Raw genomic sequence first — 15,430 nt, 5'->3', positions numbered from 1 at the left:
AGTGCCCCCACCTATGGATGTCACATCGAGCTCGGGATTGACTATTTGGTTGATTACATCAAATGCCAACCTGTACTCTTGTGGCACCGTGTTTGGTCCAAACCACAATGTCATCTTACACGTGCCCTGATCTCTGAATGTTTAGAGATGTCAGCCTGGAAAAACATCCCGTGGCTGGCGTACGTGGTTAACTTCCTGAAAGACCTGGATCTCACTGAGTATATAATCGAGCCATCTTCTATCAGTGGGATAAGCAGAAAATCCTTGAAAAACCTATGTCTCAGTCATTTAAGGGAATTGCGCTTGTCTGGTGAAGTTTCCAAGCAATCTAATGTACATATTCTGATGGTTCAAGTGTCACCAGGCATACAGCCTTACCTTACATATTACATAACTAATCACGAAAGGTATTTATTAACCAGGTTTCGATTTAATTTGTTTTTTCGTTTGGTTTCTTTCCCAAAAATGTCAACTTGGACTCATGATCTGGGGAAATGTCCTTGTGATAAAGTATCCTCGCAATCAACCATGCATACAGTATTGTTTTGCCACTATTACACTGAAATACGTAGGCGCTGGGTTTTACCAGTGCTGCGCCAGATGGGGTTGAGGACCTGTCGCCCGGCGTTTCTAGCGCTACAACAGCTTGATACTCAATATGTGGCAAAAAGCTTAGCTATGTTTTTGAAATTAAGCCTATCAACTCGCAAAGCTATAGAACTGATCCCTACTTGAACATCTGTATATCTGTATTTATCAAGTTCTGCGAACCCCAATGTATTTCTTTCTCATTTATTCATTTATTTTAATTTGAACAGTAATAATGTGTTGTAATAACAATAATGCGCCTTATTCATGATGATGTGTTTTAAACAATTTGTGTACTTTTTATGATTATCAAAATGATTAATCGAATAAAAGACTTTTTGATTTGAATATCACAACCCCCTATTGGCCTCCAGCGACTTATCAATAATTTCTTACTATTTATTAATGGCAGAAAACTTTTAATAAACAAATCTAAAACTTTTGTCATGATTTGTGGAAAAATAACACCCAAACTATGCAAGGCTTTTTTCCTGGAAAATACAAAATGCAATCGGTCAAATCCTTTTGTTACCTTGGTGTCACATTTGCAGGAAATGGAAAATGGTCATGCGAATTTTCAGAATATTCACCATAAAATGAGTAGGAGCATCAATAGTATTTTCAGATTCTCTTCTAAAGTTAGAGCTAGAAGAATTAAATATATGGTAACAATATATAATGCCAGATGTGTATCTTCTGCACTTTATGGTGCAGGAATTTGGGGCCATCACTCTGAAAAGTCATTACAGCAAGATGAAAATAATTTTCTTGTATAGTGTCCCACCATCGGCTTCCATAAATTTAATACTCCAGTAATTAGGACTCAACTACATTTCGGATTTAGCCACTTTGCGTCCCCTTCTATTATGGCGTTCTATATGGGCAAAAGAGGAAACCGCATTCACGCAAAATATCATTAAGGACTGTTTGAAGCTTGACCACTGTGTTGTATTCCATGGTTAAGCTTCATTCAACAGTGGTTAAGTCTTTTATTTAATTGTGATATTTATACAGAACCAGAGTCTGTAGCCTCAATCGGGAAAAAAGAGCTTAAAGAAACATTCCTAGCCTATAGAAGAGAGACACGAGGGAGACTAATTATGCATTATCCCACCCTCGTATTTTACCAGCAATTAAATCTCAAAAATGGTTTTCAGGCGTATTTGGATGAAGAGTTACAAAAACCTCCCATTGTTTTGTCCTGACACGCCTAAGGCTAGGGATAGCTCACCACCTCGTGGCATTCCTGATTATGAAAAGAAGCACTAGCGCTGCATGCCCATGCGACAATATGTCCAAACAAAGTTCCTGCCATTTTTTTATGTTCTGTAAATGTTACTACTTTTTAAGGAAATGTTATCTGAAACCATTGTTTTTAAAATATCATGTTCGGTCCACGAAAAATGCTATGAGGCTTGTATCTACACTGGAAAGTCAGGATATTTGTTTTTTTGTAGCATCCTATATTTTAAAATGTATTGCTGCTAGGAAATCTATTACTTTTTAAACATGATATGGTAGAATTAATTCTCCTAATCTATGATAACTTGCCCTTTATGCATAATTTGCACATAAAAAGGAATTCTAGTATGCATATGACACTTTATAACGCTATTTGCACATTGCATATAATGTCAGTAATTGTACATTTTATAGCGTTTTGCACATAGTATATAATGTCAGAACTGCTGCTTATGACTGCACTAGTATGATATGCTCATAATGTGTATCCTATTTGCACTAGACACTTTTTTGCGAAATTTGCACTCTCTGCCTAAACAGCCAAGCATAAGTAATTATTTGTATGGTTTGACTGTTATGTTTATATATGACATTACAAGAACTGTATAGTTTTGTAAATTGTTTTGCGAATTTTTGCACAGAGATAATATACATAGATTGTTTTAATGAATTGTTTCTCATGCTAAGCTCCATTTGATTCAAACAATGTCATGGTGGTTGCAGGTGTGTTTTTATTTTGCTTATATGGTTGTATCACAAACCGAATAAAAGCTTTTTGAACTGAACTGAGTCAATGGGAAAAGTTGTTATGCTTTTACTTTGGACATACTTGATAGGTGTGGGAAATGTGGTACAAGTTGGTACTTAGCTGAACGCCCTACACTAAATCAACTTCTTTGTTCTTCAGTGCTGGGTATAGCGATTCCAAACATGGAACAACAGAATGGGGCTTCTCCATGGTCAGCCTTAACCACTGATAAAATGTCTGTTCTGTGACTTAGTGGCTCCTTTGTTCATCCTGTAGTTGACACGTGACACTCGCTCCATCAACCTGTTGTAGATATATTAAACCCTTTTCCTGTGTCTCTTGTTTCAGATGCTGGACATCCCAAAAGTATTGGACATGCTTAGACAACAGCGGATGATGATGGTTCAGATTATCTGCCAGTACACTTTTGTCTACAAGGTGCTTATAGAGTTCCTCAAAAGTTCCAGGCTGATTTGAACACCGCCAAATCGAACAGGACCTACACCTAGTTGGAGTTTATGGAACCGTGCTAATTGGCTGAGGCAGGCATCTTTGCAATTTCTTAATAAGGGATTTTTGAAAGAGTGAAGAATATGTTTGAGCCACTCAAATGCTGGTGTGATGTGCTTGCTTTTACGTGAGTGCAGAGTCTAAAGTATCGGCTCCACTAAACATCTGAAGATGGAGCGGGCGGTAGTAAAACCTCCCACACCTTGGAAGCTAGTTAACTTTAGCTGAAAGTCAGTGATGCGTTAATGTTAACTCTTTCAAGCGCAATGGCTAATACTCAAGTCTCCCATGCAAAAGATCTTCCTTACCAGTGAACATGAAGGTAGATCTGTTTAAACCTAGGATTGATTTGGTCAAGAGGCATTTCAGTAAAATGAAGAGTGAGCTACTAAGGTTGATAGTAGTATGGATCAACTAGAAATGGTGAGATTTCTGAGTTTGAAAATCTAAGTTTTGGATGAGCGGTTTCATTTGCGCTACACAGCAATAGTACAATACACATGACCAGTTTCCTGTTGACTGGGTGATTGCTTCCAAAACATAGGAATGGTAGCACCATTGTTAGCCAGTGATGCTCCTCTGATGGCCATCACAATGTGCTTTAGTTGAATTGCACAGCGGCCCATAACAGAGCTCCTTTTAGGAAAATCGGGAGAGTTGTCAATAGGCTGTTTAAAGACAGTTGTGCACTTCATCATCAAGTGGATCCTTAACAGGCTGATGGCTCTAAAAGTCCATAAGGGGCTGGATTCCTCAAGCAGTCAAGTACATCTGATGTGTTTCACCCTGCCACAGTCCCTGGCTTAGAAATCTGACAATTTCAACTCACTGTGAAATATCCTATAGAGCCTTACTCCAAATAAGTAACATCCTCCTGGGTGGGGGCTTTTGGCGGGCTTCCTGCACAACAGGATCCAAAAATACGACTTATGGCATCCTGGATCCCAGAACCATGAATCGGACAAGGAGACTGTAGCCCAGGACATGCATGATCAAGATGGCAGTGCTTGGGCTATCAAAACAATTGGTCCCGTGACTTTTGAAAATGAAACTGGAGTAGCAGAACAAAAGACAAATGGAAGACCCAAGGCTGGGTCTACAGCACTTGTAACACATTTATGCTGACAGTTCTAGTGAGGCAGGCCAATGAGCGCATACTTTCGTGCAGGGTTCTCAAAATTGGTTCTTACACAGGGAACCCTGCAGCATCTGAATCTGCGGAACGGTGATATGAAGTACATTTTTATCAGTATTATTTCTCCGTTTGAACTGAATGTCTGATTTTACTAGTTAAAATCAAGTGGATGGGCGCTTCTTTTAAAAGCACTTTTTTGGGACTCTTTTATTTATATAGCTAAAAATACAGATTGTAATTGTCTATCTTTTTAGATTCTAACGCCTTATTAGGGCTGAATATTTTCTTAGCTGAAGAATTTAAACTGATGACTGTAACGTGTGCAGAAAAAGGAATATTTGTAAGTAGTAAAATGGTAAAGAGGAAGTGAAAGTGTGAATGTGGTGTATTTTTAATGGCCCACCTAGACATTTTTTTTTATTATTTTACTATGGGAAATGCAAGTTTGCTCTAAGCTTTTGAAATGAAGTAATTGTCTGTTATTGTGCTTCTAAAATTATTTCTTTCCTACAGCAAGTAATTTAAAAATGTTAACGTGCCCCATAATCTATATTGACTTGTCTTCTTAAAGTGATATCTTCAATAGCTGTCAACTAGCACCATGTCATGAAGCCTGGGCCACCATAAGCTAATCCTATACTCCCCCCCCCCCTTTTTTCCCCCCATTACCAGTTTGTGTCTGGGTTTTTGTAGTTCTTTTCTCATTTTGAGTATGGGAACACAGATTGCAGAGGCTGGATGATGTAACCAATTTTGTATAGTACATACCCTTCTTGTGTGTAAATGCAACGAAAGGAGCGTAGCTGCAAAAGACAGATTTGTGGTTGAGCCAGCCTCTCCGTTTTACACAGGGGCTGCAGTCTTTGGCTTGCCTCCATTTGAGGATGTCCAATAGACCCTTCGTGCCATTTCACCAAAGGGTACCCTTATAGAGAGCGGTAACTGTCCACTTATATGTAGTCTGCAGTCAGGGCACCCATGTGCTATTTCTTTTGTATGGGGCCATGAACTCTTACTAACGAGGGAACATTCCTTTTTCATTGAGTAGACTCAAAATGTTGAGCCGCGCAATGCACACAACAGAAGTGCCCATGAAGTGCAAATATCAGACCCAAAAACCTGCTGCGCTCCCAACTGACTAACGGTTAAATCAATGAGTTAGGACCAGTAGTTGGCTGCCCCCCTCAGACCCTCCGATCAGGTGATGAGTCTCTGTCAAAAAAGGTCTTGGAAAAGAGAGATGATACCACTGATTATTAATATAAACCTATGAGAGACATTGGAGGTAACCTAGTCAACGACAAGCTGCTAAAGAAAACCAACACGCTGGTAATTCTGCTGCTTGAAAAGAGACCATGCACATATTTTAAATATGGCACCAAGCAAACACTACGTTTTGAAATGAAAAGATTAAAGGACAAACAGGCTTATTCACTAAGGCATTTTGAACTGCATAAAGTAGTAGTCCCTTAATACTCTTTCATATATGCTTACATGCTTTTGTGAGGTGGCCCCAAAACATCTGAACTGGGAATAAAATGGTAACATTCTGATAGTATTCATATTCGATTCGTACAAATAGAAAGGAATGTGCCCTACTTGCACTTTTATGAGGGAGTTGAATTTTTCGGGGATGACTCACAAAGGGATGTAAGAGAATGTAAAGAGTCCTCCTCTCGTACTGATCCCGATACTCGTATATGGTTTTTGAATGGGGTCCCAAAATATTTAGGTCCTTCTGTACTCTACATTTTTAAGGGCTCGTCTCTAACATCGTAACTTCTTACAAATTTCGTAAGTAATCTTTAAATGGGTGTCCAGTTTAAAAATAATTCTTGCGTATTAACAATTCAGTATTTCCTTAAAATAGGGTAAACTAAACGTTTTGAACATGATGCTCAGCAGCTGCTTATTTAAAAAAAAAAGGGCCCTTCTGAAAACAACAGGCTTTAAACAGTTGTGAAGAAGGTGCCTTGATGAATTTGCAGTCCTTCTTAAGAGATCCAAAAGAGCGATGCCACTTCTTCACAATCCTCCTCATTTATGGATAGAAATGTGGAAAACTTGTGGTTGGGCTTGTCACTTTTTCCTCGTATCTCAACCCCGACTGCAACAGGAGAAAATGGACAGTGAAAACTGCCTAGAAAATGCAGCCATTGTACCTGGAAGGTGGGGAAAATATGCGTTAAAACAGCATTTCTGTACTTACAGAATTAATTCTGATTTGCTTCTCCCTCTAATTTATTTTTGCACAAAAGTTAAGCTGGATGGTGAAGAGAATTGTTATAATTCAACTTGTGGTCAGTTGACAATTTTCGGCTGCCACCAGCAATGCGATTAAAAAACTCATCTGACCTTTTCAAAGATCGCCTGCGTGTCCGAGAGCAGCATGTCTAGACGCCGGCAAAGATCCACCGGCAGAGTCATGACTTCTGAGCAGTAGAGCAATTTCTCACATCGCGCACCTCACTTCTTGAGCCATACTTAATTTTCAGAGTGGGCGCAACAGAAAGCAAGACTCAACTTCCTACTTCCATATGCGCCTCCCAATTAAAAAAAAAAGCAAAAGCAGGAGCATTTGCACACTCATACATATGCAAACTCATCGCACATACATACACACGATTGTCTTGAAATTTGGCAAACAACCATTATCTACTGTGGTGAATTTGTTAATTCCACATGAGCAGACTATTACTGATAAACAAGCTTGAAGTCTGGCAAACTGCAATTGAGGGCCAATGAGTTCTGGTTTGTCACATGCCATTGAAGAGTAGTATGGAATTGCTGTGCAAAAGATGCTTTCTGTATGCGATCATCTGGATCTCACTTGGCTCTCTTCATAGGGTTTTTCCCAATGAATGCAGCATTATTTTCTGGACCAGTTTGATAAAGAAATCTCACTATGCGTTATTGATAGATATGTGCTAGACTAATACATTAATTCAGTTTACCATATGGTCATTAAATAGCAGAAACTGAGCAGAAGAAGCCATTACATTGGTACCGTTAAATGAGGTCCCATTACACCAATATATCGGTTGGCATGATAAAATGTAATCTTCTAGTGATATTTTCTAGTTGTTGCCATGGGGCATCACTGGTCATTCTGGTGTTTCCCGAGAATTCAGAAATCTTTCGCAGTAGTAGTATGACCTACGAGTACAAACCACAGCTATAACTTAGCAGAATATACTGGCATCTATTTTCTTCTGTGATACAAAGGTTTTGCGATATCCGCAATCATTAATGAGGAGCCAGATTATCCTCGGTTTGATACACCTAATATATTAGCGGCCATAATTAACTTTCAAAAGCCTTTTACAAGCCAAAAATTTACTTTTTTTTATAGCGGTTCATGCTACTCCACTATTTAAAAATGGTGTAAACACTGGAGAGGCTATTCCCCAAGTTAATGATTGACAGTTGATTGACCACAGAAAGATGGAAGGCTGGGTTGTTTGTCCTTGTTGGTATTCCACCTACATTTTTTCTCTTGGATACTAAATAACACAAACCGTGTCCTGCTTTTTAATCTGTTAGTACAAAATGAGACGTGCCTTGTAACTGGTTAATCAACCATGTGAACAATCCTTTTTTTTGTTTAATTCAACAGCGATCTTCTAATTTAAAAGCAATAATATCATTGAATTGGATTGTTTGTGGTAATCCATTCAACAAGCAGTATAACAATTAAAAATAACTTTTGGTGATTGTAGTCGTGTGCATACCCAAGAGTACACACAGTAACTACAGGGTTCACAAAGTTCCATGTGGCGTCTTTATCATACAGTGAACAGTAAAGTGAGCTGTAAACTGTGGTACATAGTAGCTTCCCAGTTTGACTGTTGCAGCTCATCTCACAAAATACACACCAGTTTTCAGTCTTCCCAGGGCATGGGGCGTGGCCTTATGTAGTGTGTGAAAGCACTATCAGATGCTAGCGTGCCCCTTAGGTAGTGAAAGGGCTCCAAAGACCATCTCATCTCTCTTGGGTCCCAGAATTAAACGAGGAAATAATTCCGAAGTTGGCATATGGTGTGGACATAAAATACTATTTAAATGGTTTACTTACATCCACACAGTTATCTCAACCAGCTATGCACAGTAACAACAGCTAAAGAACAGGCACAGAGTACTTACTCATATGTTAATTGGACTGCTTTCCAATTGTGACCGACATGTATCATAAAGTTGATTAAACATTACATGTCTTTAAAATACAAAATACTATTTGGGGAGAGGAGTTGCCCTAACGGCATGGGCGGTCAACCTCTAATCTGGGGAACCGGGTTCAAGTCTTGGCAAAGATGTGCAACGTCCTGTGATTCTGTGCAAATCACTTAATCTCCCAATGCCTAACAAAACAAATGTGTCCACGTGTAACACAACTGGTGCTCGTGTAAAGCGCTCCGATACCCGATACTTTCGGGTCAAGTTTGCGTTATATAAAACTCTGTAGAAACAAATGTTAAAACTATTTGCGATCCATTGCTGTAATGGATGCATGGGTAGTAATGAAAAGGGACGACTTCTATGTGTAAATCTTATTACGATTGCCTGCTACTGTAGTGCAGGTTAGATAAATAAAAGCTGTATGTAACATGTAATCCTGTTCAGCAGGCTCAGGGTTCATGTTTCTCAGGTTAATTGAGCTCACTTGCACAGTAGTAATAAATTACAAGAAGCCTGCTCCTAATGCTGTAAATGCGCAAAGTAATTATTTATTCCCTGAACCCATAATCAGGCAAGAAGATAATGAAACCACTACTTACCGGTAAACTTCATTGCCATGAATCAGGACATCCTCCTCTCCGTCTTACTGAGTGAGACGGCACTATCCCTGCAGAGGCAGATTGCACGCTTATCTTTTTTTGGTCAAGCCTGGGCAGCGCATGCACAAGCGCTGCTCTGCGAGGCATGCTGTATTCAGGTAGGGACTTGAAGCTCCACCCACTCTCCGCCCATATTTTTCATTAGCTTGTGTCGTTGCCCACTGTAAACTGTGGCTGTACATTGTTCAATAGGCTTAGTAGTCCCTCCATAGTACCGCATTGTCTCATTTTGTGACCTCCCATGGCGACACCCTGTTAGGTGTGTTGTTACTCGGTAGGCTTTGATTATAGCGTCCGAGCACTATTTTCTCAAATAGTTTTGTGGACACGCTGTCTCCTAATGCTTTAAACAATTTTTTATAGCACAAGCTCAGAACGCATGTGCACTGCTATATGACTCGCATTTGTGAGAGTTTAAGCTATTGGCATTGTAAATGACAATGCCTTTTATTTATCTGTTTTAACAACAGCACATAGCATTGTCATTTACAATGCTAATAGATCAAACTCGTGTGAATGCGAGCCCATTGCATTGAAAATGCTTGTTCAAATTTATTGCCCTTAATTACAAAGCCTGGGACGAAGAGGGCATTTAAGAGAAGGACATGTAGGGGCTAATGTTAGAGTCAATAGTAAAATTAAAGCAGGCGCCCCTTTCTCTAAACCTACCCCATTTCTTCAATTCTTTGGACAGCTGATTGGCTAAGGACCTAATTCATAAAGCTATATACAAGTGTAATTTTTAATGATGGCTGACAATCGCGTTGTAAACAAACCTTTCTCTATGGTTGTTATACTGTAGAGCGTGTTCATACAGGTAGGGCAGTGGTGTAATTTTTTTATAAATAAACTAATGTGCCAATAACGTTTTTAACAAGTGTAAAAGACATCCTCGCTATTCTCAAAACATTGTTTTGCATGCAAAGATTTTTGTATATTCACGCTCATCTTTACGTTTAACTAAATATTAATCTAGTGGCGAGGAGAATGTCCTGAATATCTGGAAATGCCCACCAATGTACTTCCTTTTTGGATATTCACAAACCATTTTCCAACCTAGAAACCAGATATTTATTTACTTGGAAATCCCTCAGTGTGTTTGGACTTTTGTCCATGCTCTCCTTGATTACAGTAAGAGCATCAATCTTGGTTTCCAAAAGCGCTTACCGTCCCTGTTATGACATGTCTAGAAAGGCTGTGCTAAGCAAGAATGACCATATTAGACTCTGGCCTAACTCAACTAGGTTCCTGTTACACAACGAGTGACCTGCAAATCACTATGCATTATACATGGGATAGTCCACAATGCAGCCCTTTCCTTTATGGCATGCAACAAAACTGGCCATCTTGCAGTCGCAGTTCTCAATAGTTTTACTCTTCTTACCGTGGGAACCAAGAAAGTGATGTTCTGAGAGAACACATTTAGAGTAGCAGCTGTGAGCCCAGCAAAGCATTTCCTGTGCTGTTGAGACTCAGTACTAAATTTTCTTTCTTTTTGTAAAGAGTTACAAAATAAGTTTATTCAATCTAAGTTAGCCCTATAAAGTTATTAGATATTCTTTGCCTTAGCAGTATACAGTCAGTCTCCTCCATCAGATACACCTTTTTGAAGGTGTCCTCTACAAGTAATGATTTATATTAGATTGGGTCTGGTCAGATATATTTTCATGTCAAGAACCTGAGAACAGTGATAAATCAATTTCTACATGACCAATGGTGGGAATAGTTTACCCTGGAGATGAAAGGAAAATATTAAAGTGCAATTATGGTCATTCAAGACATTTTGGGAAGTAACGCTTTACAAAAACCACAAAATTGTATATACGTAAATGCCCTCATAATCATGTACATGGGACTCCTCAAACTTTTTTTAGGAGCACACCTGGGGAAAATGAGTTTGTCACAGCTTTCCTGGTGTATTCCTGGCAGCCTTTGAGAATTTCAGAAATTTATAAATCTACAATCAAATGAAGGTAAACATCTATCTGTGTATATGAGTATATGGAATTTCCTGTGAATGGGCCCAAGATGCTCAGGTCCTTATGGCATCACGTTGCATAGTGTTCTAGTACATTTACAAGTCCGTGCTGAGTATGGCCCGTTCTTTTACTCAAACTGCTGGAGAAAACGTATTTTAATATACACTCAACCTGGGTAGACTGGAGAATTTGTAGAGAATCCTGTAATGCAAGATACATTTCGTTAGCCTAAACTTTTCTTTAAATTCTCCTGATTCTTCTATTATGTAAATAATTTTTTTTTTGCATAAGCTGTATTTCTATGTGAAAGCAGTATTCTAATGAACATCTGTTATTCAGCCCCATGGTACGCTTCTGGGTGAATGTGTGCTTTACAAATACACGTTATGTTATGTAATGGAAAGCAAACCATCTTCTGGTTTTGCTTCTCCTGTCTAAAAATAAGAGCAAAATCAACAGCTGACTCCTAGGTGAACAACCCCTTCTAATGCTTTCACTAGATAATCTACTCTGTTGCACAAGAAGTAAAACCGCACCAGGAATCTTTAGATTCATGGTATTTGAAAATGATCCAAAATGTATGTCTGTCAAAAAATTAACTTTAAGTTCCTTTATGGAAAATACAAAAGTTGGGATAGCAACAGCTGAACATCATGTCCCCGGGTGTGATTCTGCAATAAAGTTGTCGACCCCCAAATAAAAAATAAGAAATAATATTTTTTGATGATGGATTACATATAGTTTTATAATCTAATATTATGTTGCATTCAGAAATGTTGGCGGGTGTGATCGACATAATGCAGACAGCTCCAAAGTTGAGTGATTCTATAGCAATGTTCCTATTATTAAATTTTAATTGCACAATGCATCCATCATGCATATTTCGACAGATAGCCTTTGGAAGTGTTTTGTAGGTGAATACTATTGAATAGTTGTATTGCACATGCAAGAAAGTGTTTGGATTCTTGAACAGGGATGTTCAGGTAAATTGCACTGGCCAGATCGATTTGGGATTAGCCAATGTGGTTAACAGAATGTCTTGATTGGCTCCAGTGTGCATTCTTGAAAGATTTCTGTGTGCCGCCTAGATTTTGACATAAAAACTAATCTACATGCATATATATAAAAAACAAATGTGCAGAATATCCCTTTAATATATGAAAAAGACTAAATGGTGTTGGGGAGAATAGAAGACGCATGTCCCAGTTGTAAAGCAGAAAGACGTTGCTGTATTTTTTAATTATGTTTCCATGATCTTTTTTATGAAAATTCCAGAAATGTAAATAAAAGAGATCCAAACAATTCTGGAAGCAAAGCTGACATAACAGCATAAAATTCTTTCCCAGACCTGACCATCTTGGCATTCCAATTAACCAGACCCTTTGTTCCCCTCAAAACGGGTTTTTACTCTAGTATACAAGTATTACCAAACTGGCATCTTGTTGCAGAAAAAAAACGGAATGGAATTCCTTTTCTTTTTAATATGCTTTTATTTTGTACTAAAAACTTTACGTGTAGGAAGAAGAAAGCACACTTGCAATTCTAGATTCACTTATCCTGTTTTCCTATGTTTTTTAGGGCCGTTTATAATGTTAACTTTTTCATCTCATGGGTTGTGTATATTGCTTTTCTTTAATCTGCTTAATTTGTGCAAGCATTTAAGTTTTATAGACTTACACCTTTCCAAGGACTGATGCAGTGAGGTGTACAGTGACTTCGACAAACTAGATCCTGTGTTACTGGTTGAGAGTGGGGTAAATAACTTCCAATGACAGCACACACAAATGTTTCTTCTCAAATGAATTGTGTGGACTGTATTTGAATCTCTGTGGAAGAAGGAGGCATGAAGTGACAAAGCAGATAGGACCAGCTTCGAAGATGACAGTTTCCCAGCACTAGGCGGTATATTTCAAGATGGCTGCCCTGTTTTCCGTGCCAGGCATAATGCAGTTCATTAGCTAAGAGAGACTCTAAGACTGGCTTCATAGATTGGTTTTCACTACAAACACAAAGGGTAAATACAAATTAGTATGTGTGGTATAAGGTTTTACTCATTAAGGTAACAGTTATTTTATCGCGCACCCAGTGCAGGATTTGTAATACAGATGTGGTCATGTACAAGTAGTTCATATTAAATCCTACTCCATACGCGGAGCCTTCTTTGATGTAATGAGGTTTTAGTTTACAGGAAATATGACTTTTACAAAAGTTGTAATCATTTATGTTTCCTATTTTACAGAAAGAAAAACTTACGATGCATTATATGACCCCTCTCCTTAAGTAACTCTTAAGGTCATGTCATAAAAAACGATTTCACTAAAGTCAGTTTTTTAAGCTGTCATCAAACATCATTGCCCTTTAGCTCTCTATGCACTTTAAAGACTCGAAGTAGGCAAGCTAGTGGAAATGTTTGTTATTGCTGTTGGGAAAATTCTCATTAGGTTTGAAAATACAAACTGCAAGATGTAAGAAAATGGCAGAATTTTATCGCAAACAGTCCATAGATGTGTAATACAAAGCTGGACCATGGCTACCTTTGATGATTCAGTTCTGAGCCTTTGCACACTGCACATTGTGGACCCAACAAGTGATATAGGTAGGCTTTGCTAACCACCTGCCACAATTTACTCTCAAGCCAGTCAACAGGCATATATTTATACTCCGTACATCTAATAGTACATTTTCTGAAGTATTATTTTCGCAGACGCCATGGTTAGCCAATTTTGAGTGTGCCTGGCTACCACTATAAACATAAATGATCATTACAGCTTTAAAACTTTTAAAATTGGTTTATAAGACAATGGATATATTATATTTGATAGACTGGAAATGTTTTTATGACTGAATGTGTACAGTGTCATTTACGTAAAATGAATATAGTCTATTTTTGCCATGGAAATAAATATTTGAAGTCATACCACATTGGAAAGTGCTTAATTTATTACACTGTCCTTCAAATGCCTATAATATTTTCTTTGTCTCTTAAGGTCTAAGTGCCTTCCACAACCGCACATTGTTGTTCTTGAATATATTTCATAGGCAACCAGAGGTACATTGGCGCTGCATTTTTCAGGATGCAATTTCCTGATACCCCTGGTGTTCTAGGGTGTGATGTTATGAAGAGCTGCCCTTTCTTCTATAAATGTAGTTCTGAAGGTGTCACAAACCAAGTGCGCAGTGCTTGAGTGACCTAGGAGTTTTATGTTACACAAGGGTTGAGATGCTAATTATTTCAAAGCTTCAACTTGATGAATTGTTTTTCTTTAATTTAACTTGTTCATACTGGACTGCTCTCAAATTTAGATTCATCAAAGAAAATCCAGAGAACTTAGATTCAGAGGTTGTTATTTGCCCTATTCAAAGTTTTGATGCAAGATGTCAAGGTTCTGTGCGGGGTGGGCTATTGAACATGGCAGCTGCCACTTTTTAGGCTCTCTTTGTCATCTCCGATATCCTCCACAGGCCATTATAGATGTGGCCCATGAACATTTGTAAATAGAAGCATGGGATGCATATTCACCTGTCCAATGGCTGCTCGGTGCCTCAAGCACCCAGGACACCCAAGACGAGGGAAAGGCAGATGTTGCATGTTGCATGAATGCTGGCCCATGACCTTGTTTGGTTTGGCCCAGCTGCCAGAGATCCAGTAGCCCTAGAGGGCCTAATGGGTGGCGCAGAGTGGCCTCCAGGTCAGATATGAGAAAACTAAGCCCTTGGTGGGGACTGCAGAGGGCCACAAGTGAGTTACTATTCCTCTAGGAACAGGGTAGCTGCAGTGCCAACCGATCCATCTGGGTTATGTTGCTTTTGCATTCTGCTAGGTGGGAGTCCTGGGCCTGCTCAATTGACGATGAGGGCAGGGGATTGAGCTTCCCAATCCCAGAGACCTCCTGCTGAGACCAGACAAGGGTGCTACTCTTGCTGGCCCATAGTCTACTCATTTGTGTTCGAACTGGGGTAAAAAATATCACTAACTACTGAATTTGGGTATCTGGACATGTCTTCCCACTTACTAAAGCAGCCCCAGCGCCTCTGAAGAGGAAACAGACATGCATCCAAATCTGTGAAGGGAAGAAAGAGCCATAAAGGCTGCTGATTTAAGGCTTTGTAGACAATTGTAAGTGAGGCAGGCAGACCTCCATATAGTATCTTACTGAAACAAAGAATTGTTCAGTAGCTGGGTGATAGCTTGTTTCTCTCCATCCATCCAGACTGACATGCCCTTACGTATGTGAGAGCCGTTAATCGACACTGTTCAGCTTGGGACAGGGTGTGGCCTGATCGCCTGACAACTGGATATAGACAGCTGAAGACGAACATTGGGCCAGAGCAGCATGTGCCTGCCTGCCTGCCAGTATGGGTGGAAGGAAGGCCCTGCTGGACCAAAATTCTG

The 15,430-nt window shown here is 39.1% G+C and overlaps 1 protein-coding gene across 2 annotated transcripts in view; it reads left to right on the top strand.

Annotated features, from left to right (window-relative positions):
• Window positions 1-4,578, top strand: part of PTPN21 (protein tyrosine phosphatase non-receptor type 21) — a 369,019-nt gene extending 364,441 nt beyond the window's left edge. For both annotated transcript variants that reach the window (XM_086937623.1, XM_086937622.1), the window contains one exon: window positions 2,927-4,578. In XM_086937623.1, the coding sequence (XP_086793749.1) occupies window positions 2,927-3,055 (129 nt within the window). In that variant the 3' untranslated portion in view covers window positions 3,056-4,578. The remainder of the gene's footprint in view (window positions 1-2,926) is intronic.
• The last annotated feature ends 10,852 nt before the right edge of the window (window positions 4,579-15,430 follow it).

This window comes from Lissotriton vulgaris, chromosome 9 (assembly GCF_964263255.1).
Source record: "Lissotriton vulgaris chromosome 9, aLisVul1.2, whole genome shotgun sequence".
Lineage (NCBI taxonomy): Eukaryota > Metazoa > Chordata > Amphibia > Caudata > Salamandridae > Lissotriton > Lissotriton vulgaris.
The sequence above is the reverse complement of the archived record's forward strand: the minus strand, read 5'-3'. Positions and strand labels throughout refer to the sequence as shown.